Source organism: Candoia aspera, chromosome 10, assembly GCF_035149785.1.
Source record: "Candoia aspera isolate rCanAsp1 chromosome 10, rCanAsp1.hap2, whole genome shotgun sequence".
In the NCBI taxonomy this organism is placed as follows: domain Eukaryota; kingdom Metazoa; phylum Chordata; class Lepidosauria; order Squamata; family Boidae; genus Candoia; species Candoia aspera.
Genome location: NC_086162.1, coordinates 17420355 through 17447133, shown reverse-complemented (window position 1 = coordinate 17447133; position 26779 = coordinate 17420355). Strand labels below are relative to the sequence as shown.

Sequence of the window (26779 nt, the reverse complement as noted above, 5' to 3'; positions counted from 1 at the left end):
TTAACAGAGCAATCTGGAAGCAACAGAGACACACTGGCATAGCATCCCAGCCTGGAGAAGCAGATCTCCTGCTTTTATCATGGTTTGTCATTGCCAACCCAATGTCCTCCAGTTACGTTGGACTGGAATCCCCATCACCTCCAGCCAGTGCAATCCATGCCGGTGAGAGATTCATCTTCGGCTACAAACTCTGATAATACTAACCCAGGAACTACAAAAAAGAATTGAAGCAACTTGTTTTGAAATTCTGGAACTTGAACTTTTAATTCCCCGCTGCCCATGTACAGTGTTGCTCTCTGCCAAAGATATCTGGTGATTCACCTGCCCTACATGCTACGGTCCCAAAAAGCTTATTAGTAGACAGGTGGGAGGGGCGTGGGTCTTCCAAAAGGGTTGTACAATCACTTCCTCTCCCTGGTATAAACGGCGGCTCGGCTTCCTCCTGATAAAATTCAAGCGTGCTTTTGCCAGACCAGCACATCGACTTAAGACACAGCGGAGGAAGGTGGCGGAGAACAGCAAGAACTCTGGTGCCCCAAGAGGGCTGGAGATGGGAATGAGATTTCAGAAAGGTAGGTGGAAGATTCCCCCCCACCCCCAAAGTGCCTTGCTGGGTTTGTATGCATCTGTTGGCTGTCCTAAGAGATGGAAGAATATGTCAAGTTCTCCCTTTGAACGGAGCAGAGAAAGAGCTCAATCTCTCTCAGACTTGCAGCTAATGTTCTCTCTGTTGTTATGTTTTTTGTTTTTTGTTTTTTGCTGGTGGTGTTTCAGGGTCCCATTGCAGCTGTCGCTTGTTGGAAAATACAAGCAGATTTTTCTAGCATCAGCCAAGAGCCCCGTTAGCTGAAGTCTGGGCCTGTCTGGTAGAAGAAAAAGTCATTTGGATGAGCATTTGGTTCGAATCACTAGCGCAGCGTTTTTCAAACTTGGCAACTTGCAGGTATGTGGATTTCAACTCCCAGAATTCCCCGGCCAGCAGGTTACATACTTCCTTAAGTCTGATTTCAATTCTGGGAGTTGCAGTCCTCACACCTTCAAGTTGCCAAGTTTGAAAAACGCTGCGCTGGTGGATCCTGATCTACAGGCAGACTGCAAGACATCTCCCAAGAAATGCTTTCCCAGGATTGTGATGGAGAACAGAGGAGATGGTTGCTAAACACACGTCATAACCAAATGTCTTTGGGGCCTTATGTGATATTCCAATCTCATCTTTCCTAAAGCAACTCCTGGCTTCCAAAGACAGTTGTAGGGGAGTTTCATCCAGGGCTGAAATATCTTTTTAATGGGTTCAGTCCTCTGCCTTTAATAAAAGCCTATCAAATATTAATCAGCTGGTGAAAAAGGCTTTTTTCTCCCTCTCTGGCCTGGAGATAAGTGAAACTGTACCATACAGTGTCAAACGTATATAATACTCTGGAGTAAGGCCCATTCTGTTCCAGTTGGGTTTACTTATCTGTAAGTGCATTGAACATTGCAGTTTGAATAGGCTAACCTCCTGCGAATGAGAATTTTGTTTAAGGTCAAAGCACAGGGCCAAAAAATAAGCTGGCAATAGAGTTCTTCAATCTGTATAGAGGTTCATTGATTTTTGCTCTGGGCAACAGGAGCCTAGAATTCTTTCTTCACTGCCAGCTGTTGCTTAGCTTGGATTCTAGCCTTCTGCACGCCGCCCAACACGCATTCATCCCAATACCCATCATTTATCGCTGTGCCCAGTGCACTTGTCAGCCTCAGAGGAACAAAGAAATAATTTGGGAACCACAGCCCACCGCTCTCCAGAAATCAGAAACAGGAGAAATGGTTATTTAGATCTAAGGTTGGTGTTTTTTTATGTCATGTTGCCACAGAATTTTTTTAAAAATGCCATGAGACAACATTTCTACGCTTGAAAATTTAAATGATCTCGTAAGTGCACAATCTCCGGTTATTATTGTCTAAAAAGATTAGTTGGTCATAGCTGCCCAGTTTTTGACTGCCACCTGGTGCAAAGCAAGGCCCGGGGGCTCAAATTATGATTAATAATATTAATACCCTTACTATTGTTCCCCTTCCATCTTAAAACAGACGTTATTAATTTTATCTCCTTCTTTTCCTATCGCCACCGTAAGGCTGATTTGGGGAGGGGGCGCGTAATTTGTCTCGGGAGAAGCCAGGAAATTGAGCAAATTGATTTTTTTCCAGTAATAACCCGTCTCCACATCTCACCCTTCCATTGCTAATGCCATGTGCCGTTCGCGAACTGGAAAACGCAGCCTCCCTCTGGAGTCTATCGTGTGAAGCGTTGCTACAAGCATAAGAAAAGACCCGCACAGGAGCATTCCCCCCCCTTTATTTTTCCTTGATCAGTTGGCAACTTTTAGGACAGGGCAAGAAAGAGACAGGAGAAGGACTGTACCACCAGCGAAGGGGGGTGGGGGTGGAAGCAGAGAGCCTGCCGAGGTTCACTTAGGGAATCGCTGATCGCGAAGGGCTGTGGGGTGGGAGAGCGGTAGTCGCACCGCCAAGATCCTGAACCTGGTGAGGTCCCCCAGATGGGACTCAAGGGCTTCTAGGGCAGCGTGTCCCCTCCTGGTCCCAAAGTTTTGTAACCGCCTGGCTGCTTCTACCGAAAAGAAAGGAAGTGTCCAAGGGGGTTTCCCACTGAGGCGTCGCTGGGGATTCCATTCTACGCGCAACGCGGCGGGGGCGGGCCACGCTTGGTCTCGCTCGCGTCGTAGACGCCTGTTGCGGGTGTTGGCGTGTGTGAGTGAGTGAGTAAGCGAGCGGCCATGTGCACCATCCGTGTCGGGCGAGAGGCGAAGGCAAGGGCCAATCGCCGGTTTCCTGGCGGTCGCGGCTCGCTGGTTAACCGGTGTCCAGGAATCCCCATCTGCAGGCTTCCCCAGGAATGCCCCGAGCTGCTCTTAGGGGCAACCCTGGGTCTCCGGGGACGTTTCTGCGGCCCACGCGAGGGCCTTGCAGCTCAGCTTTGTCGAGACTTGGTGGGTGATTTCCAGGTGATGGAGGTTGGGGGCCCACAAGGCGCTAAACCAAAATACCGTTTGTTTTATAAGACTCAGCTAACTAACCCTCTGCCATCTGGGAGGGATTTTACGTCCGGAGCTCAGCTTTTCTTATCCCTTGAAATAACTGAATCCTCGTTTAGTATATCTAATTTGATGTGCTTCAGAGTCTGCCCACCACACACCGAGAAAAATTAATACGCTTGCGATTCTCTTTAATGAAACCATGCTCAAGGGCCAAGACTGTTCTGCAGTTCCTCCAGAATTAAAAAATGTGTTCATATCATATTGGAACTAGCACATCTTGTTGTCCCTGTTACAGCTGTGATTTCTTCTGATACAGTGTCTTAAGAGATCCACTTTATTACATTGCTCTCTTCTCTAAGTATGAAACTGGAGAAAGGTTTCCCTTGGCTGATAAAGCCAAGGGTCTGTCAAACTGAGTATGTTCTGCTTCAGTAGCTTCTCAATTCCAGAAAGTCTTGATTACAGTAGCCCACTCAGCATTTCTGCCTCTGAACATGGAGGCTCTACCACTGAGCCACCGCTGTTGTTGATGGAAAATATTTCTATCCTGTCTTTCCATGGGCCACAAAGACACCATCTGTAAATGATACCTCGGATTTTTTAAAAACCTCATAATTAATTAATTTGTCTTTCACAATGCCTTGGAGAATATAGTGGGGACAGTTGCCCCAAGCTCTACCCTTGAAAAGTGTGGTCGAGCGCTTGAAATGGTTGCTTTTCATCCAGGGCAGCAAAGCTCATCAGTTAAATTATCGTCCCAAGAGCGATGAAAGGATTTGTGATTTTGTAACCCACTGCCCTTTATTTGGTCCTTGACTTTACTGAGCAAAAACCAACAGAGAAAAAAAAGGGGCATTGGAAATCAGCCTTATGGGGTCTTAAAACGACCTGGTCTTTTAGGAGCCACAGGACTGCTTTCATTTTACTTACCATCATGACATTCAAACTGCTAAAAAGTCCCTCTGGCCTTCTGCAGTCGAGTTCTTTCAGACAGAAATATTTTAAGCCGGTGCTGAAAACAGAAGCAAACAAATGCCTTTCAGCTGCATCTGTCCCCTCCAGATGTCCTCCTGGCAGGTTGGACTACCATCCCCATCATTCTCAGCTAGGGTGGCCAGGGGTTCCCCCTCATTCCTGCTGCCCAATTGAGAATTCCAACTGATCAGATTCCTAAAGTGCCTGAGGAACTTTTAGATTTTGAGCAGGCTCCCAGGGTCAGACCATCCACACACATTAAAGTACGTGCACGGTTTGGGGAAGACATTGTAAAATGGTAAAAAACCATTTTGTCATGGCCTAATTTTCTTCCTTGCAAAAAAAAAAAAAAGGGGGGGGGGAAGCAATTCCAATGATACAAGGAAGTAAAACAGCCCCCAAATAGGGCCTTCCTACAATGCAGGATCCATAAGATGGCCCTATAATTCCATGTGTTCATTCTCCCCTGTATGAAATACTTCCGAGCATCTGTCCGCGCCTTTCCAATCCATTTCCTTGATGACTCCAAATTCCAGTATCACAGCAGAACATGTTAGCAGAAAAGAGTGATGGCCCTACACACCCAGCATGATTTACAGCAAGTTATTACCGGGAATGTAACTCTAGCTCAGATGTCACTTTGATTTCTTGCCATTTGATTATTTATTTATCCCTCAACAGCTCCCAGCTTGCAGTGATCTCCAGAAGCGGTAGGATGTAGCCTTGGATGCAGGAATGATGTGGCATTGCAAAATGTGGATTAAAGAAATGGTGGGGGGGACATGTTGATCTGCAGGTTGAAGGACCTTAGTGCTGAACTCTCTCCTCTGCAAATCATCCTTCTGCTAGGACAGTTTTCTACTTGCAAGGAGGGGGGATAAAATCAAGTTTTCTTCTTGCTGGCAATTCCTTTTACAGATATGGGAGAACTCAAAAGTCAACTGCAGTTTGAAGTGGTTCTGATATTTGTTTCTGTACTGTGCTTTTGTTTATTATTACTGTCATTTTCTAAGTATTTTATTTTATTTTATTTTATTATTTATTGAATTTAGCCACCGCCCATCTTTGGGTTGTACACCATCTTCTTGGCTTTTTAAGGAAGTAGCAGTATAAAAATGAAATGAAATGAAATGCCTACTGAAACCACTGCGTTCTTCTGTGTTGGTAGGTTAGGCATGGGCAGGGGGGGAGGCGGGGGGGAACACATACTGTATCTTGTCTATCTGTGCGAAATCTGCACACAGGCTCTAGTGAAAAAAGGGATATTGTCAAGGATGTGAAAGTTACAGCTGTGTAGAGAAGCACATGCCTTAAGACACTGATCTCCAAGTAATGACAGATTGAAAGCAAGCCTGTTCACAGAGGCTTGCTTTCAAGCTAATAATGATCAAGGGGGATTTCACCACAAGCTTCTCCCTCCACAAGTCCACTCAGTGTTTACTGTCTTATCAACAAAGTTAGCCATGATCAAGGCTTGTTGGCTAGCAGCCACCAGCAGTGGCTCTCCCAAGATTTCAAGCAAACATTGTAGAAGTTTTGCCTGAAAATGTTGCCCAGGTCAGGAAACAGACAGTGCAAGGACTCCAGGAATGCTACAGTATTGTTTTAGGATATAATTGCAGAGCCTTGAAAGCCTGTCAGTGTTTCTCTCTGCCCCATCTTATACCAAAGAGAATCAAGGCAAGGCTATTTTGAGTATCTTTCTCATGCTTTCCACTTTCCCAGGACCGAGGTGTTGTTTCAATTCCCTTAACAGTTCTTCCAAGATCATCCCTTCCTTCCTTCCTTCCTTCCTTCCTTCCTTCCTTCCTTCCTTCCTTCCTTCCTTCCTTCCTTCCTTCCGGCTGATGCAGGGGGGAATATACCAGCACTGCCTCTTTCTTTTGCCACTTCATCCTTTTCTGCTTGTCTGTCTCTTCATCTACAACATTTACAACTACAACTATTGCTTCCCTCGCTGTCCCTTCTCCTCTCTCTCTGCCACCCCACCCCATTTATTTTTCTCTGCTCTCCAAGCAGCTGAGGACAGGAGAGGTTGCCAGTGGGTCTGGCTTTGCAATTTAAGCCCAAGGATGCATGTGGTCTTGAGGCCACCGGTTGTCACCTGATCATGCAGTAGATGTAAGTGTCAGTCCTCCAAGGTAGACCAAACCTGGAAACCAAAAGCATGCAAGCTAATGCTACTTTTATTATAAGGATGTAGAATGGTTTCTCAGCCAGGGTTCCATGGCACCCTGGGGTTCTGCGATAGGTCACTAGGGGTTCCCTGGGAGATCACGATTTATTTTAAAAAGTATTTCAAATTCAGCCAATTTCACATGAAAGAGGTAAGTTTCATTCTTTATTTTCAGTTTAAGACCACTATTAACGCATATATTTCATGCCCACCCATGAAACGAATATAATAATTTTGTAACTTCGGGTCTCTATTTGAGCTGAACATGCAGGGGTTCCCCGAGGCCTGAAAAATATGTCAAGGGTTCCTCCAGGGTCAAAAGGTTGAGAAAGGCTGGGTGATAGTAACAGAATCTTACAAGTCTGCGCTTCCCCCTCCCTCCCTTTAGCTTCATGAGAACTCGGGAGGGTCACATCTGAGACACTTTCTCAAATTAAATTTCTGCCCTGGACTCAGACTTCTTTCATCTGACTGTTGTCTTCATTGCGGCTCTTCCTCCTGTTCCTCAGGGCTCTTCCTTCTGCCCGTTACATCAGCCCCTTACCAGGATGGGGACCTGGGCTGAGTAGGTGCTACTACTTCCTTCTGCTTGACACACGCTTTGCTCTTGAAATGACTTCCGTAACATTGGCAATCGGAAATAACCTGAACTTGTGGCTTTGGAAATGTTTGTTTTTAGTGGAGAGAGAAACCTGATGACTGCTGAGCTTTTCTTCCACATCACTTCCTCCAGGCGCTGTCATGTCTTCCATCACGGAAGCAATGCCCTGGCTGCTGAGTTATTTAGCAAAGACAACCAGGCAACCACAGCATCGTCTTGTGAGCTGGTTTGCCGTTCTTGGTCTGCCCTCCTTTCCCTCATCATGCGCCCGGACTGCTTTTAGGAAAAATAAAGCCCGGGGGGGGGGGGTGGATTCTTATCACCTGCTCTGGAAAACATCACTTTTGTGCTGAGATGGAACATTATGGGGAGGAGACTGAGGGCCAGGGAGAGGGCAACCATGATTCATGAGCAGAATAAAGAATACGGTGATTTTTCTTTTCTGCCAACCGACTTAACTCTGACATGGGCAGGGGAAAATCTGAACTGGGGGCGGTGGCAGGGAGGCTGGGTGATGCGCTTCTGCTGGCTCAGGACTTTTAATTGCTGATCAGACAACCCAGAATGTCTTGCGAAGGGTGCTAGTCTACCCTTTCCTAGCTAGGCCATTTGCACGGTGGATCCGTGGCCCTTCAGAGGGAGTTGATGAGACCGTGTTGGGAGGAGACGGCCAGGGGCATTTGGAGAAGGTGAAGCCCTCAGCTGCAGAGCCAGGTGTGGACCTGAGAAGCAGAAGCTGGCTGTTTTCTTCAGGGTGTGCAAGTGCCTGAGAGAGGCACCAAGCAAGAGTTTCAAGGTGGAACAGACTGCGTTGGGGGCTAGGTTGCCCAGCTTGTTCTTGCAGAAACCCCTTGGGTTCCCTGCCATTTCTTTCCTGCCGCTGGAACTGTCATTAAAGCTCATATTTTAGAGATACCATAAACCACCACGAAAGGTTTATGAAAAGCCTGCTGGGTGACTTTGGGCTAGTCCCTCTCTCTCTCTCTCAGCCCAACTGACGTCACAGGGTGGTGGTTGTGAGGAAAATAGGAGGAGGGAGGAGGATTGTGTATGTTCGCCGCCTTGAGTTATTATAAAAATAATAAAGGTGGGATTAAAAAAAAATCTGAAAAAAAAAAGGGAGACAAACTCTACGTAAATAGGAGCCCCAAGGCATCTCAAAATCTGGTCCTGGGACTGTAGGAAGTGATGAGGTTAAGAAACTGGATGTAGAAGGATCTCTCTTGAAATAGTAAAAGGAGTGTATCAGCTTGAGGGCCACGCCAAGCTTTGCACCCCAAATAAAGGGTCCCTCCCCTCCCCAAAGTGGGTGGGGTCAGGACTGGAGGGTTTGGGGGAGGGCTGAAGGCATTAGAGGAATAGAATTATGCTGCAAGCCTCTGTGAGAAGGCAAGATCGAAAGCAACTGCTTGACCTTTTAAGCATCTGATCTCAAACTCCAGAAAAGCAAACAAATGGACTTGGGCAGGAGGCTTTGAGAATTGCAAAGACAGCCCACATGCAGGTGGGCTGCACATGGCCTGTAAGCCATGGTTTTTGCATCCTATACCAGTGTTTCTCAACCTTGGTAATTTTAAGATGTGTGGACTTCAACTCTTAGAATTCCCCAGCCAGCTTTGCTTTGAAAGCTGAAGTCCACACATCTTAAAGTTGCCAAGACTGAGAAACACTGCCCTATACTAAAGCCTATTATCCACTCCCTTCAAAATATGGCAAGCCAGCCCTGCTCATTCAGACGTATTCCTTCTCCTTCTTCTGACTGTCACCCTAAATCAGTGTTTTTCAAACCTAGCAACTTTAAGATGTGTGGACTTCAATTCCCAGAAGTCCCCAGCCAGCGTGTTTGAGGTCATGCAGCCTTCCCCAGCCCACAGTTTGAGGTCAGGCAGCCCCTGAAAACCTGGGATGTGCTCCCAGCTGCCAAAGTGCAATTTATCATGGGACACCAGAGGGCAATGATTAAAAACTATTAACAACGTAAAGATGGAATTAATACATAATGGAGAAATTAGGCTTTAATATGGAATGAAGAAACTGTTAAGTGCATAAAGATAAATTTAATATAATTACTGGATCTGATTAATTTAATATGCTTTCAAATTAGCTGTGCATAAAATCATATTGTCCTTTTTTTTTTTTTTGCCCTGGTCTTGTCCACTATTTTGAATGCAACTCCAGGGTTGATATGCAAAGACCAAGTATGGCCCTCAACATTAGGGGAAGAAAAAAAAGACGGCACAGCTAAAACCCATCCTTGATGGTACCACTGACTGAAGGGAGTGAGTAGGCAAAGTCCCCATTACAGGTAGTCCTCAACTTATGACCATTCATTTAGCAACCATTCAAAGCTATGACAGCACTGAAAAAAGTGACTAACAGCTGGTCCTCATGCTTACAACCATTGCAGCATCCCTGTGGTCATATGATCACCATTTGCAACCTTCCCAGCCAGCTTCTGACAAGCAAAGTCAATGGGGGAAGCTGGATTCACTTAATGACCATGTGATTCACTTAATAACCACTGCAAAAAAGTCATAAAGTCGGGTGTGACTCACTCAACAACCACCTTGCTTAGTAATGGGCATTCTAGTCCCAACTGTGGTTGTAAGCAGAGGACTACCTGTACCTCTTTCTTTTCCTGCTATACTGTGTCTTCTCCCCACATGGATCCAAACAAAAACTGGAAAGTGCTGTTTGCAGAGGAAGAAACAGAGAAAATGCTCCTTGCGTAGCAAAGAAACACCACTATCAACTTTCCTGAAACACTATTAGCAGTTCAGACAAGCCAAGAAGGAATTAAACTTCTAATATCTCAGCCTCTACCTGGACAAACAAATGCATCCATGTTAATTACATTAATGTCAATTAACCTGAAACATAGCTGTGTCCTAGATCTGGTAGCATTGCCCCTTCATATGCTCTCTTTTTGGAGAAGCATTGTGTGCATGGCAATATTAAGTAGGGTGTAAGAAATGGGCAGAATATGGAACACTCAATATGCAGAACGAGAATTGCCAGCTATACGCATGGACTCCGAAGAGGCAGGGGCAATTAAGATCACCTTGCTATCACTCGATGGCTAATGGAAAAGGCAAAGAAATTCCAAAAATTCTCTTCATGCTTCAGTGAATATATTAAGGCTTTTGATTGTGCAGACCACATTGTGAATTGTGAATAGCCATTAAAAACATGGGAGTACCAGGCCACCTAATCTGTCTATTGAAGAATTGGTATGATGACCAGGAAGGAACAGTTGGAACAGAATATGGAGCAATTAAATGATTCAAAACTGGGGAAGGAGTATACCGACATTGTACATGGTCATCCTACATGTTTTACTAATCTGCAGAATATATCATGAGAAAGGCTGGACCAGAAGCAATAGGAATTGGAATTAAAATTGCTAGGAGCAACCTCAGCAACCTCAAACATGCTGATGATACCACTTTTCGATGGCTGGAAGCACGGAAGCCTTAAAGCATCTTTTGCTGAAGGCTCAAATACATACAGTGATTCAGAGGATTTTGAAGATTAACATTCAATTGAAACCAGAACTTTTCCTCCTGGGACTGGTGAATAAACAGCTAGAAAAGAGCCATGAGACACTGTTTGCTGTATGATACCTGCAGCAAGATTATTGTATGCACAAAGATGGAAAGATTTGGCAATACCTACAAGGGAGGAATGGTTGGTGAAGGTGACAGAACTTGCTGAAATGGCAAAATTGACTTGTTAGATTAGAGAAAAGACAATATCTGCATTTATCAGTGACTAGAACCCCCTTATGGACTTTGTGTGTAAAAAAGAAAAACGTGAACTTGTAATTTATGGCTTTGATGATTAGACAGGATAGATTATAGAAAGAAGAGAGTCATGATGTGACTTTAGAGAGAGAGGTTAAAATATAATGTACTTATAACTGCTGTGAAGAAGATCAGAAGCCACTTCTTTCTATCTTTCTTTATATTTTTTCTCTTTTTCTCTTTTTCTCTACTTTTCTTCTACTTTTTTCTTTTTGCACCTTTAGCTTTTTCTTTTATTTCTCCCTTTCTCTTTCTTCTTTTTCATTCCATTTTAGTTTGTTTTCGTTCTTACTATTGTTAAAATTTTCTTTTTTTTAAAATAGTCTTTATTAAATTATTTACACAAATAATACAAACATAAAATGACAAATCAACAATAAACATAAAATGCAAAAACAAGAGAAAGAAGAAAGGAAAGGAGAAAGAAGAAAGAGAAGAAGAGGTTTAAAAGAAAGGAAATGGATTTCCAACTCCATAAGTAATACAATTTTATACCTTAACTAAATAATTTCTTTTCACAATTCACTAATTTGGTTACAATAATTCTACCGTTCTATTGAGATTATATAAGTCAAATACATAATATTTACATCTTGTATTATATTCATATGTTTTACACATTTACGTTAATTTTTGGGTCGATTCTACATAGTTGAAGAAGGGGGTCCAGTCATTTTGAAAATCTTCCACATTTTTATCATTTAGCTGGTCCGTAAGTTTTGCCATCTGCGCCGGATCCAGGGATTTAAATGTCCATTCTTCCATTGAGGGGGTCACTTCTTCCTTCCACTTTGATGCATACGTAATTCTAGCTGCAGTGATCAAATATCGTAAAAGTTTTCCATGTTCATGTTCCAAATCCTTGTCCATGATGCCCAATAAATAGAGTTCCAATGTTCTATTAATTTATTTAGTCAACATTTTACAAATTATATTGTGTATAGATGTCCAAAATTTTTTCGCCTTCTTACAAGTCCACCACATATGATAAAATGTTCCTGTTCCTTTTTTACACGTCCAGCAGACATTTGAAGTATTCTGAAACATTTTGGATATTTTGTCCGGAGTAAGGTACCACATGTACATCATTTTGTAAAAATTTTCTTTTAAATTATAATTTAAAGTAAATTTCAGCCCTTTGGTCCACATTCTTTCCCAAACATCATAGTCAATGTGATGTCCAAGATTTCTCTCCCATTTAATCATACATTGTTTAATTTGTACATTTGCCATTCTTACTTGTAATAACATTTTATATATTTTGGAAATCATGTGGTCATTGTTGGCATAAACTAAATTATCCCACCAGGTTAAATCTTTTGTGAATTTGTAACTTTGGGCATCAATTTTAAATTGTTCCTTTAATTGAAAATACAAAAACCATTGGCATGGATGTCCTTCATTTTCCAATTCATCTTTTCGTTTTATATATAGCCCCTTCAAATTTTATTAGGTCCAAATATCTTAGCCATTTGCAAATTCCTGTTTTTTCTCTCCTACTATACGCTTCTTGCAGGGAAATCCATAATGGTAGAGTGGGTGTTAGAGTAGGTTTATATTTTTCCCAAATTCTAAGAAGGGACTTTCTAATACAATGATTATTAAATACTTTATTTACTTTCAATCTGTTATACCATAGGAATCCATGCCAACCAAATTTCAGGTTGTGGCCTTCTAGATTTAATAATCTATAATTTTGTAAAGTATTCCACTCTTTTACCCATAATAATCCACATGCTTCATAATATAATTTAAAATCTGGAAGACCCCAGCCTCCTCGTTCTTTAGCATCCTTCATTAATTTAAGTCTAATCCTTGGCCTTTTCCTTTTTGCCATAATTTAAAAGTTTTGTCAGTTAATAATATTGGAATATTTTGAAATAAAAATAACATCCTTGGCAAGATATTCATTTTGATTACAGAGATTCGCCCCATAAGTGATAAATTTAGTTTTTCCCACTTCCCTAAGTCTTGTTGAATTTCCTTCCATATTTTTGCATAGTTGTTTTGGTATAGATCATTAGTTTTAGCTGTAATCTCTATCCCTAAATATCTGACTTTTTTAACACTAGAGAATCCTGATTTATTTTCTAATATATTCTGAATATTTTGTGACGTATTTAAGTTTATCATTTTCATTTTTTGTTTATTTATTTTGAAACCAGCTAATTCTCCATATTCTTGTAGCGTTTTTAATAAGTAGTCAAGAGATGTTAGTGGATTTTGTAGGGTAATAACTAAATCATCTGCGAACTCTCTTAATTCATATATTTCTTGTTTTACCTTTATTCCCTCAATCTGATTTTCCTTTCTAATATTCTCTGTTAAGACTTCCAAAACCAATATGAATAGTAAGGGGGAGAATGGACAACCCTGCCTGGTACCTTTTTCTATTACGCATTCTTGTGTTGTATCTTTGTTTATCACAAGTTTGGCTTTTTGGAATGTATAGATTGCTTTGACTGCCTTTATAAATGTGTCGCCAAAATACATAAATTCCAAGGTTTTAAGCATAAAATACCAGTTTAAATTGTCAAAGGCTTTTTCTGCATCTAAAAAGAGTAGCATAATCTGTTTTTCATTATGAATTTGGGCATACTCTGTTATATTTATGATAGTCCTTATGTTATCTTTTATGTGTCTTCGGGGTAGGAATCCACTTTGGTCATGATCAATTATTTCTTGTAATATAATTTTTAATCTTTCAGTTAGAATTAATGTAAATATTTTGTAGTCATTATTCAGTAGTGAAATAGGCCTATAATTTCTACATAGTGTCAGATCCTGTTTCTCTTTCGAAATTAATATAATATTCACCTCAAAACAAAATTGAGGTATTGGATTTCCTGATACAATCATATTCAATAAATCCTTAAATGGTAGTAGTATTTGATCTTGGAAATATTTATAGTATCCTGCAGAAAAACCATCTGGTCCTGGGGCTTTGCCTGTTTTCAGTTTTCTAATAGCATCTATAATTTCCTGTGTTGTAATGGGGTTGTTAATTGTTGCTTTTTGATCTTTAGTTAGTTTCTTTAAATTGTGTTTTTAGCAAATAGTTTTCAATTTTGTCAATTGATATTTCTTGTTTCTTATATAAATTCGTAAAAAAGTTATAAAAAGCCTTCTTAATTTTTTTATTGTCAACTAATTCTTCCCCATGTTCTTGAATTTTGGTAATGTTTTTTTTTCCTTATCTTTTCTTAATTTATATGCCAACCATTTACCCTCTTTATTAGCATGTTCGAAGTTTCTTTGTTTGATATATCTCAGTTTCCTTTCAGTTTCATCTGTTGTAAGTATTTTTAATGGTTGTTGCAAAATTTTTATTTGGCGATTTATTTCCTCATCAGATGGCTTTAATTGGAGCTCTTTTTCTTTTCACTTAATTTGATCTAAAATTATTTGAGTTTTTTGTTGTGCTTTCCTTTTCAAACACCTGTTTTGTTACATAAAGAACCCTCTCGTATAGGCCTTACTAGTATCCCACACAGTACCAATACTTACTTCTTTATTTAGATTCCATTCAAAGAATTCCTTTAGTTTCTTTTTGCAATCTTCTACAAATTCTTTATTTCTCAGCAAAGTTTCATTTAATCTCCACCTATAATTTTTTGGGTGGAGTTTTATGCTCAATTGAATCAGGTTATGGTCTGAGAAGGATCTGGGGAGGGTTGTTACATCAGAGATTTTATTTGCCAGATTTTTAGATAGCCATATCATATCAATCCTGGAGAACCATTTGAATCTATCTGAGTAGAAGGTATAATCTCTGGCCAAGCCATTTTTATGTCTCCAGGCATCTACAATAGCCAAATTTTCAGTCATATCAAAAAAAGAGGTAATTTTCCTTGATTTTTTAAAATTTGTTTAATAATAACCCCATTCCAATCTGCCATCATAATCCAATTATTATAGGGTAGTTCAGAAAGTACATTAAGTAAATTTTGATAAAAAAATTTCTGATTATCATTCGGGGCATATACTCCAACCACTAATACTTTAAGGCTTGGCAGTTCCACTTCTATTATTATATATCTTCCATTTTTGTTGGCACTTATCAATTTAGAGTTTAAATGAGACTTTGCATATATTACAATTCAATTTGTTTTTTTTTTCACTTGCTGCTATAAATTCATTTCCTAATTTCTTGTTTATCAAATATTTATCATCTTTTTTAGCAATGTGCATTTCCTGAAGACATATAATATCTTGTTTCAATTTATATAAATAATGAAAAACTTTTTTCCTTTTAACTGGGGAGTTGACTCCATTTATGTTCCAGGAGAGGCATTTTAGTTCATTCCTTTGAGAGAAGTATTGTAAACTCTTTAGAGCTAGAAGCTAATTCTTCTGCACTGGGGTCTTCAGAATCTAGACACTTTCCTTTACTTTCTTTACTTTTAAATCTGTCACTCCCCTCTGCATCTGTTTCCAGATCTTTCTTATGTTTTTTAAGAAATTCCTGCGCTTTTGAGATAGTATTCAATTTGTATCTTCATTGTTTAAACATAACATTAACTCCCTCCAGAATTTCCCATCTGAAGGGAATTTTATTTCTTTTTAAGACATCAGTAAGAAAAAAGTATTCTCTTCTCTTTTTAAGTATTTTCAGTGGTATGTCCTTCAGTATCATGATTTCCTCTCCTTCAGTGTTAATTTTTTTATCATAAGAGGCCTGTATTATCAATTCTTTTGTCCTCTTTCTTGCAAATTCAATTATTATGTCTCTTGGTTTCCTATGAACCTTTGCATATTTTGAGTTTATATATATTTTCTTCTAATTTTTCTTCATCCCAGTCAATTAAATTGGCAAGCATTTGAATCACTGTTTCTCTAATTTCTGGCTCTTTATTTTCTGGTACTCCTCTAAGCCTAATACAGTATTCTTTTTCTTTTAACTCTAACACAGTCAAACAGTCTAATTCAGTGTCCTTTTCCCATTCTAATTTCTCCACTCTTTCTCTTACTTCTTGGATATCTGCTTTTATTATTTTGTCCATTGTCTCTAACTTATGGTCTAATCTTTTTAGTTTGTTTTCGTTCTTACTATTGTTGTTAAAATTTTCAATAAAAAAAAAGAATCTTTTGCTGAAGATGAACGAAGAGTGTGCAAAAGGAAGTCTGGTGCTCAGTATTAAAAAAAACCCTAAGATTATGTCAATAGACAATATCAACCCAATGCAACCAGGCAGAGCAGAAGTTGAACTAGTAACAGAGATTATCTTCCTAGGCTCAAGAATCCACAGGGATGATGACTGAAGCCATGAAATAAAGAGATGTGGGTTATTTGGGAGAAAGATTAGACAAAATAATTGTGCAAATGCAGCAGCCCCCTTGCTGGTGAGTAAGAGACCTGTAGTGCAAGGCATGGTGTTGGTTGCCAATCAGTTTCTACCTAACATATAAAGTGCTGGTTATAACTCATAAAGCCCTTTATGGGGAAGGCCCTGGTTTACTATATAACTGTTCTCTCCTAACAAACTGCTTATATTGTGCTATCAGCCTCAGAAAGAGTGCTCAGATCCCTTTGGAGCCCAGAAGAGGGCCTTCTGGGTGGGAACCCTGGAGCTTGGCCCATGTAAGGTTAAGGAGGCCCCCACATTGCTTGCTTTGAGGAAGGCAGCCGAGAAGTTCTTTCCTGCCATGTGTTTAAGGTCTAAAATGTTATTTTGCTGGGCTGTTGATAATTTTAGTGTAATTTAAAGTCAATGTAGTTTTATGACTTTTAGTGTCAGTTTACTTTCATTATCTTTAATTGATATTGGTTGGTGGCTGTCTTAAGAGATTGTGTTATTAAGTTGCTTAAGATGCCAACTTCCCAGAGTCTTTGGATAAGGGAGGGTAGAAAGGTGGTGGTGGTGGTTGGGAGGGAGGGATGAATGCATGCCAGTTTTTTTTTCCAGAGGCTGCAGAAATCAGCCTCTTCAAAGATGGTACAAAGGCCACATTAGCGGGGTTCTGCTGTTGATTTTGTAAATACCGCTCTAAATAGAAGCTTCTTTTTCAAACATCTTGCAGAGTGAAGAATTGCTATCAAGGCTTTCCCCTGGCAAGCTTGTTTGCAGGGAAATTTTGCCCCAAGGCTACTCCCAGACAGACATCTGATATTGGTGTAGTTGCCCAGAAGGCTATAGCACACACTTCAAGGGAAAACTATGGATGAGCCCCAAAGGGCCAATAGCCTGCCAGTCCTTTAATTCTAATAGCCCAAGTCACTCTATTTGCAGGCTGCAAGGGGCCACGCACCAGCTTAGCACCTCAGACTGTGAGGAAGTTACTGGAGCAAAGACGACAACAGCAAGCTGCTCTGAGCCACAGCACAGGAACACTGGTGAGTCATCTGCTGAATATAGGTGGACATCCATAGTCGTGCATATAGCCCACACTTCTGTGAAGTGCAACTCAGCTCTAGGTTCTTTGTGGGATCCCTGAACCATTTGGGGGCAGGGTTCTTCATGTTCCTCAGATGCATCTATTTTTTTATTTTTTTATTTTATTTATCTAATTTATCCCTGCCCATCTCCTCCCGTTGGAGGACTCTGGGCAGTTTACAACAATCGATTAAAACCATCACCATAAATACAAAGAGTAAAATACAGTAAAAAATAATATAAATAGAGGTAAAAATAAAAAAAATCCAAGTGGTAAAGAATCTAAAACAGTCCAAGTGTGGGAGGAGTGGTCTATAGCAACCATCCCCATGTAGATCTATTCCACTCTCCACCCCAAGCAAGGCGGGAGAACCAGGTCTTCAGACTCCGCTGAAAGGCCAGGAGTGATGGGGCCAATCTCACCTCCGGGGGCAGCATGTTCCACAGGGCGGGAGCTACTGCGGAGAAGGCCCACTTCCTGGACCCCGCCAGATGAAATTTGAACAGGGATGGCTGCTCCAACCTGCCCTTACTGCCTTATTCATTCCTTTCTCTCTTTTTCTTTTCCCATTTCAGATCCCTTCAGGAACTTTAGAAGCCAACTGGCCAGGTGAGTGGATTCAGATATCTGGAAATGTAATTGCTTTACCTCAGTCGCAAATGCTCTTTTGAAGTTAGTTTTCCATCAGCTTTTCTAAACATGGTACTCTCTAGCTGGTATCTTACAGCTCCAGCAATTCCAATGTAGCAGAGACTTTCCAATGCATCTGGAGCAGTGTATCACAATCTTGGCAACTTTAAGATGTGTGGACTTCAACTCCCAAAATTCCCCAGCTAGCATGCTGGCTGGGGAATTCTGGAAGTTGAAGTCCATACATCTTAAAGTCACCAAGGTTGAGAAACACTGATCTGGAGGTTAACAGATTATGGGAAGCATTTGAGTTATTTAAGACTCTCCACTTAAATTGCAGCAAAAATAATATATTTTGGTTTAGGTCACCTAATAAACTTCCAAGCAGTTTCATATTTAACTCCTATCTATCTATCTATCTATCTATCTATCTATCTATCTATCTATCTATCTATCTATCATCTTACCAAATTTCTGGTCCTTACTGTTACAAAACTATTACTCAGTGCTCAAAATTGCATTGCCACTGCCTTCTGCTGCTAAGGAAATAGGATCTTGGAGAGCTTCAAGGAAACCTTGTTGGCTTCTTCTGCCTTTTAGGACAATAAGGCAGACATTGTTTCAGCAAGGCTTACCAAACCTGGATGCCGTCCAGCTTGGGTTCCCTCCAACTACCAGAATTTTCAGTAATGCTCACACTGACTGGGGAACTCTGGGAGTTGCAGTCCACACATCTGGCATGGAAGATGTTCAGATCAAGCACACAGCTCTGCCCTCTTAAGAAGAACTGGTTAGACTATTAAGGGCCCTTGGCAGATGTTGCCGCCTGTAACTCCTAGTGGAGATGGATGTTTTGCTGAGGGGGGATTTTTCAGATTGGGGGACAATAACAAGACTGTCTTTGGTGGCTACCAGAGTTCTGAATACTAAACTGACTATTGTTTGTTTATTTTTATTTATTTATTTACTTACTTACTTACTTACTATTGCAGCCTAAGCCTCATGTTTGTGAATCCTCCACTGTCCATCAAAAATACTAAGGTCATAAATTTAGGTTAGGCCTGAGTACAGTGATCTGGGCATTTTCTGCTTCTCCATACAAAAAATCAGCTTTGTCCATTGATTGGAACAACTGATCTGAACAACCTTTGCTGTTACTTTCCCAAATCTCTCTTCTTAGAGCCCCATGGAACAATAGAAAAGGGGGGATCTACTCCAGGACAGACAACATCTCCTCAGTATCCAGTTACCGCCTTTCCTGGCTGGCCACCGGATGCCTCAAGCCAAGGAGCCTTCTCTCCAGATTTTCACTACCCTTGTGTGGACACTGCCATTGATTACCAGCTCCAGCCTCAGGGGAGCCAGTACGATGTGATTAGCCCCTGTTCTACCTTGGAAACCAATATTTATGGAGCATCAGGTCCTGGAGGCCCTGAGGAAGTGTATCCTTCCAAGATAACATCAGCAGTAAATTATGAGGTGAGATTAGAAGAGATGAAAGTGGGGTGGAATGAGCTCCCTGGAGTACTGAGGAATGGATCAGCACTGCAGTCTCAAGCGGGCTGTTAAAAACCACTTGTTTCTCCAGTGAGAATCCTGAGAATTGTGTGCATATATGATCTCTTCACAGCATGCCAGGTGCCATTCCAAACTACAACTCACATGTGTCATGAGTGCCGTTGAGCTAAAGTCATCAGCGCAATGGCACACATGACAATGACAAGGAAATAGGTGAAGGGGTACAAGATAAGTAGCCATCAACCCACAACGACTAACGGCTAACAAACAATAGCTAAACGGATCACGGAGCCACCCAAGCCATCAGCGGCAATACAACGGGGATCGCCCAGCTGAAAGCAATCAGCAGAGGAATGGGAAACCTGATGATGGGCGATCCCGGAAACCCTCACCCACCGGCAGGGCAACGTATTGGACAAAGGGGAGCGACGTGACCGTGAGCGAGGGGGCGCTGACCGGCGCGGGGTATTTAAACCCCGCACCGGCGCGCTCCTGTCACTCTCAGCTTTTTTCTACCGACGCTGTACCTGCCCTGCAATAAACCAGAGCCTGATTCGCAAACCAGTGTCTGAGTGTTATTCAGAGAGAGAGACAGCGCATGACAACATGTGTCTCTGGAAAGTACAATGAGAAAGCTGTGTGTTATGATTTTAAAAAACACCCAGATGTATTTGCAAAGTAGATAAGTCTGGGCTTATCTTGCCTAACCAGGTGTGGTCCAGATGGGCTAAACTATGTAGGAGAAAATATGGTGCCAGTTTGGACAAGTAAAACTGAGCAAAATACCCTCCCCCACTTCCCTAATTACCCTCCCAGGAACTTGAGAAAAAATAATCCTGTCGAATCGATCATAAAACATTTAGACCAGTGTTTCTCAACCTCAGCAACTTTAAGATGGGTGGACCAACTCCCAGAATTCCTGGTTTCCATGCTGGCTGGAGAATTCTGGGAGTTGAAGTCCACCAAAGTTGCTGAGGTTGAGAAACACTGATTTAGAAGGCCAAGGGATGTTGATAAAACCAGAAGATACTGGAAACAGACATAGGCTATGGGATCTAAGGCTAGTTTAAGATAAGACCCATAACTGTAACTCTCTGGAAAGCAATTGTGTTCATGGAATGCCCTTTTTGTCTCTCCGTGTACCATTGCTTTTGTGGCTCCACCCCACATCTGACCTCACTGACACAAAAGATGCTGCTATAGCTAGTCGTACCCCAATCATATCCAATCAATTACTTTGTTCTATCCAATCAGATGTATATTCTAATTTGCATATCTCTACAAAATAGTTGCATCCTCACCCTTTTTTAGCCTCAGCTACTTTCAGTACCATAATAAACAATGTGTGCTTCAGTGAAAGAATGTGCCTGATTCTCATTAGTGAAAAACGCTCTGGAGAAATTTCTCCTACAACTACAACCACCAGCATGATTGTTTCTCACCATGAGTGAGAATGATGGGAGATGAGGTCATTATTACTGGCATTAATGCAGCAGCATGTCGCTATTTTGTGTAGGCTTGTACTGAGTATCTCAATAACTTTGGGCCACGGTTTTGTGAAGATGGAATAGTTAGCAGGGATGATGATCAGAGGTAGAGAAGGGAGATCCCATCTTCAGATCAGCTCCACTGCAATACCTCTTTTCCTTTTTTAATTTCCACCCAGAAGGCTGCCACTGAAGCCCAAGCTGTCCACCTTTATCCAAGCTCTGAGAACACCTGGCTGGAACAGGAACCAAACAATGCCTGTCTCCTCCTTCCTGGGAGTTATCCAGACTTATCTGTGGATGTAGATCCAGGGGAACTGACTCAAGCTCGGGCACAGATCCAGAATATAGAGTTATCTCACCTTTTACAGCAGGATGAAGACGGCGACATGTAAGTGTACAACTGGAGCACCATCCCACTGAGAAAAATCATTGTTTTTTTGTTTTGAAAGATGGCGGTGGAAAAAGATGAAGAAAGGAAAGGTTTTGGAAAGCAGACTGCATAGGAACAAACTGGGAAATGGACTGGAATCTGTTGCCAACCTGGTGCCCTCCAAATGTGTGAGGACTGCAATTTCCAGCTCGGAAAGTCAAAGACTCTACTGGCTAGAAATGCCAAGCATTATGGTTACATCACATCTGGAAGGCATCACAGTGGGAAAAGTTGCATGATTGCAGCATAGAACAGGATTAAACAGAGGCAACTGTCATTTTCTTGCCACTTAGAGTGAATCAGATTGGAAAAAACCATGGCAATTGGGTGGTCAGTATAGTATTGCCAGAAGACAAAGGAAGCCAGCAGACTTACAGTTTGCATTTCTATCTGTTAAATCTTTGTGGATGTCCTTGTGATAATTCCTTTGCATACATATGCATATCTCTATGCTAATCCCTAATAATGGGTCTTCATATCCCTCGTACTATTCCATTTCAGGTAAGCAATGTTATACCAACCCAGAAAAGGCATAAGGCAATGTTTCTCAACCTTGGCCACTTGAAGATGGGTGGACTTCGTGCTGGCTGGGGGATTCTGGAAGTTGAAGTCCACCGATCTTCAAGTGGCCAAGGTTGAGAAACACGGGTGTAAGAAATAGCAAGCAAAATCAATTAATGACATGAGAGAAGAAGAAAGGAAAAGATATATAGCAACATCTAATTTATTCCAACACCATTCACTATAATCCATAGCTTTCTATCTTTGCAAACCATCCTTGCTTCCACCACTTCTAGATACCACTGTATGTATTGCACAAGGAGCTAATTATGATACTGTAAATACAAATGTAGTAGATATCTTACTTACTATACGTGAGAGACCTACGATCAGGTAAGCAGTGTCCCCACTTGCACGGTTGGCTTTATGAATTCAAGGGCTTCCTTGTTTTCCCTTCCTATGATCCTTTATCTTTAAATAGACTGAAACTTGGCAAGCCTTCAAAATTCAAATTATAAAATAAGAAATGCAGCCAGCAAGTTTGCAAAGGAAAGGATGGAAGATGTAAAAGCCTGGGGGTGGGGGAGAATTCACAGCACCAGTTGCAAACGCACAGACCTTTCTGAAGTCAGAGTGCTTTAAAAAAAAGTGAGGATGTTCACATGGGAAGTGGCTATCCAAACAGTCTGGTGGACTTTTCACCATTCTGAGCCCTTCTTCTCCAGGCTCCTCCATCTCTTTGTGGCTCAAGGACTCCGCCCACTGGCATATGCTGCAGCTGAAATGCTCCGAGATTGTGGACAGCTGGATGTCAAAGAACACAGGGGGAAGGTGAGTACAGTATATGGGTTGGCCGGAGGTTCTTCCCTTGCTCAGGGATTGCCAAGGGGATCTTGGGCTGCTGTTGTGAGAAAGAAGCCTCTTCCCACCACCCCTGTGGCTTGTCTTGCATCATCTGCTGCTCCATGCTATACTGGAATAAGAAAGCATCAGCACCTGTCCTTCAAGAACCTGAGATTAGAACTGAAAAAAAAGCCACTTGGAAGCAGATTTGGGCATGTGTGCAAAATTTAGAGTTGTATATTTTTTTATCTCCATATTTTTTTTCTTACAACATTCATAGTTTTGAAAGCTTTTGGATCTAGGATAGGCTGATTGGGGCAGCAGCCAGAAGCAACAGTCATCCCCCCAAATGACCCTGTGCCTGGGGCTCCCTTCAAACTGTTGGCTATACTAGCTAGACTGATACTGAGCTATGGAAACTTATGGTGGCACGTAGTTCCTTCCACCTATTGCTGCATATAAGCTGCCTGTTAAGGCTGTGCCCTCAGTCAAATTCAGTTTCAATTCAATTATTTTTCTTCTTTGTGCCCAGACTCCATTGTTAGTGGCGGCTGCAGCCAATCAACCTAAAATTGTGAAGGACCTGATCTTGCTGGGAGCAGATGTCAATGCCATGGACCAAAAGGGGCAGACTGTGTTGCACCTTGGTGCCACCTATGGGCTTCCCAGTGTCATTGAGGTGAGTCTGGCATACTGTTCCCTCTAGAACAGCCTTGGGCAAAGTGGGCACAATACACCTCTAGAGCAGAGGCAAAGCCACCTGGCTCAGTGCTTAGAGCAAAGCATCAGAGAAGCACTGAAGTGGGGTCAGTCTGCTAATCCTCCTATTTTGCTGAGACATGTAGTTTAGCGACATGCATAGAAGGCCACTGGTGGACCAGCAAAGGGGCTGCAGTAAACTGGCAGGGCTGTTCCAATCTGGTTAGTAAAAATACCACACTGCTTTACTTTCTATATCTTTGTATATTTTGATACGGTGATTGGGTTGAATATCCTTCAGACTGAGTCACCCCAGCAAAGCTTTGCATAGCACTACCTGCAGGACCTCCTGACGTATTGGGGCTATAGTTCCTAGATATCCTGAGCCAGCATGGAAAATCTCATGACTCAGATAAATCTCTTCCAAAACACACATCGGGTTTATTATTCCCCCCCACCCCGGGTTCTTTTCCAGGCTGTCATGATGACCGGTGCTCCTGTCAATGTGGAAGCCAGAAATTTTGAAGGTAAGCATCAGGTTCGTTGGCAACAGTCTGAAACCAGAAGTGATTCTTTCCGAGCATGATTCTTACATTTTTTTTCTTTAGCAAGATTTATTGAGAACAGGTCAGGGTTACGAGAATTCCAGCAACCAAACCATTTCATATTTAGAGCCATTTGTTTTCCCTTGGACATTAGGGCACAGAGTTTTCTGATTTTCCTTCTAACAGCCTTCCTGTGATCCAATGAGGTTGCAGTTCTTCTTCAGAAGCTTGCAATTGGCTGTCTATGTAATGGCTTCCTGAATCCTTAGCTCTCTGGGAACCAACCATTACATCAAAATGATAAAAATGTTTGATTTTCAGCTGGACTACGTGTAATAAGGGCCAGTTTGGTGTAGCGGCTAAGGTGCCAGGCTAGAAACCGGGAGACTGTGAGTTCTAGTCTAGTCAGCCAGTTGGGTGACCTTGGGCCAGTCACACTCTCAGCCCCAGGAAGAAGGCAATGGGAAACCACTTCTGAAAAACCTTGCCAAGAAAACTGCAGGGACTAATCCAGGCAGTAGCCAGGAGTCAACACTGACTTAAAGGCACGCGCACGCACACACACATGTAATGCAGGCATGCTGTCTGACTCCTCCTTCTGCATTATTTGGGCAGGCCTCACTCCTTTGCACTGTGCCGTCATTGCTCACAATGGTGCCTTCCAGACACAAAACATGGAGCCATTGTCCCAACACCACCTGCAGAACTTACTACTCTGTGTGCAACGGCTTTTGCAACTTGGAGCTGATTACAAGAGCCAGGTAGGTGGGCAGACTATGTCAAGGGTTCAATTCCCTGATGTCAAGGTAGAAGGTTCCCAACTCTCCAGGAAGGGTATCTGGCTGCTGTGGCACCAACAAGGAAAGACATGGAGTCAGAAGGTGGAAGCCAATGCAACAGGTTTGACTTCCCCCATTTTGAAGTCGTACACAGTGCCATCTAAAGGAGGGACCCCCTTAGACCATTGTCCAAACTGTAAAATTACCTAGACGCACCACTGCCTGGCTGTCCAACACTTGTTTTCCCCTTCTTTCTGCTAGGACTTGAAGAGCAGTAAAACCATCCTGCATTTCGCTGTTCAAGCCGCAAACCTGCCTTTGGTCCAGTTCCTCCTCAAACTGCCTGGACAAGAACGTCAGAATTTTGTAAACATCAAGGTACACAACTTGGATTCCCCCATTCACAAGCATTGCCGCCCAGGCTTGAGCGCAGAGAAGGGGGTGTGTGTTTTCCTATAGCTTCCAACCTATGTCTTGGACTATAACTGCCATCTGCTACAGCCAGCACAGGCCAATGCTACAGAACTTGGAAGCTGCAAATGAAGAATATCTGGATGGCATTTGACTGGGGGAGAAATACACACACACACACACACACACACAGTTTGATTGCTGAGGGCATGGTGTCTTGGAAAAGGTACTTCTCCTTTTAAGACCAGTTGCCTGTTCAGCTGCAAGAAAAAAACCCTGTATCGACAACATGTGGTGCAGAAGTCAAACAGATGAGAACTGCGTGGGTGGCTTGGCAGTATTATTGGAGATGCACGAATGAGTTTCTCATCTTGCTATACCTTAAGAGCCATAACATTAATTTTGTATAGGGAATTGAGATTGGGATGGGAGGCTGGCTACCTAAAGAAGGTCCGGTACCCAGATTCGGGTCCATCACCAAAGCCCCATGGCATATGCCTTTCCAATGGATACCTTGCCCTATCTGCCTCTCTTGATAAGAAGACGATAAGCTGAGCATTGCCTCTTATGCAGGCTGATCAAGGGGTGTCTCTATCCTCAGGCCCATGGCAATACAGCTCTGCACATGGCTGCTGGTCTACACGGCCACCCCTATCAAGAACAAATTGTCCGCCTCTTACTAGACCACTGGGCCGATCCCAGTGCCCGAAACCCAGAGAATGAGCAGCCAGTTCACCTGTTGACTTCAGGACCAGCAGCTGAGCAGGTGAGTTGGGCTTCTGAATGATCTAGGTAGGGCTGGGGAACAGGCAAAAGGTTGAAGACCAATGTGCAGCTTTGACAAACTCTTGTCTCCTCTTCTCTCTAGCTGCGTCTTCTGTTACGGAGCCGTCGTTCAGGCCCTGGGTTGGTGTACCCCCATCCTTCACCTGACAGCTGTTCATGGTAGAATCCTCCTGGATAGAGGGAGACCAAACTGCCTCTTTCTCTCCCTTGAAGAGTGAGGAAGCATGAATGTCTTTCTTTCTTCTGCTTTTGGTTCTCCCCACCCCCCATGGAATCCTTGTCTTCTGCTTGGTATATTTAATTTAAATTATTGGATGAGAATTTGGACACCAGGCTGAATCTTGGTGCATCTACTCCTAGTAGATGGTGGTGCCATGAGTCAGTTGCAGAGATGACCCACAGCAACCTTGTCCCATCAGTGCTGGGTTTATCTCCTCCATCATCACTGCTTCCACCACAGTGGAAGCAGTGATCCCAGATGCAAACGCACACCACACAATCTCATGAGGTTCCATGTCATCAGCAAGAAAAGGGCTGAGCATCTGGATCAGCCTTCTCCAACCTGGCACCCTCTGGGCTGTTCCTAGTTGGAGTCCATCACACCGCATATTTGAAGGAAAGCCAATCTGAATTCTCGCACTCAGCTACCTTCCTAATTTGGTCCTCTTGACATTCTGTATAATTAGGAACCCTCCTTATTCCTTCTCTGCTGCACTTTAATCATTTCTATGAAATGGACTTTAACTTGAACCATATTGGTTCGTAGAACACTTGAATCGTTTTTATTATTATTATTTTATTATTATTATTGAATCATATTGGTTTGTTGAACCTCTGAACTTTTTTTTTACTTGAACCACATTGGTTCACTTGAATACTTGGATCATATAAAGTGGGTCCAGCTTGATCATTATTTAAGGCAAAACTGACAATGCAATCCTATATATGAGTACTCAGGGAAAAAAGCTCCACTGAATTCAGTCGGGCTTACTCCTCAGTAGCAGATATAAGATTGAACCCTCTTTAGACAAGCCAACAATGGATCCAGCCAACAATGGATCCTAAGAGGGTTTTTTTGCTGTTCTTAAGAACTACTCAGGCAGGGAACAATTCTACCATGTATGTCACTGTCTAAATGACTGCTGGGGAATGTCTCTTTTCACTGCATAGGTATTTGCAAAATGC

At 42.2% G+C, this 26779-nt stretch overlaps 1 protein-coding gene across 1 annotated transcript in view; it reads left to right on the top strand.

Annotated features, from left to right (window-relative positions):
- The window catches only part of NFKBID (NFKB inhibitor delta), a 29541-nt gene extending 3008 nt beyond the window's left edge, over nt 1–26533 (top strand). Inside the window, exons 2-13 of the mRNA XM_063312296.1 lie at nt 472–572; nt 16818–16921; nt 17538–17571; nt 18773–19071; nt 20777–20988; nt 22257–22362; nt 22907–23053; nt 23549–23600; nt 24234–24379; nt 24659–24775; nt 25410–25574; nt 25677–26533. Of these exons, the coding sequence (XP_063168366.1) occupies nt 472–572; nt 16818–16921; nt 17538–17571; nt 18773–19071; nt 20777–20988; nt 22257–22362; nt 22907–23053; nt 23549–23600; nt 24234–24379; nt 24659–24775; nt 25410–25574; nt 25677–25757 (1564 nt within the window). The 3' untranslated portion in view covers nt 25758–26533. The remainder of the gene's footprint in view (nt 1–471; nt 573–16817; nt 16922–17537; nt 17572–18772; nt 19072–20776; nt 20989–22256; nt 22363–22906; nt 23054–23548; nt 23601–24233; nt 24380–24658; nt 24776–25409; nt 25575–25676) is intronic.
- Nucleotides 26534–26779: the final 246 nt, after the last annotated feature.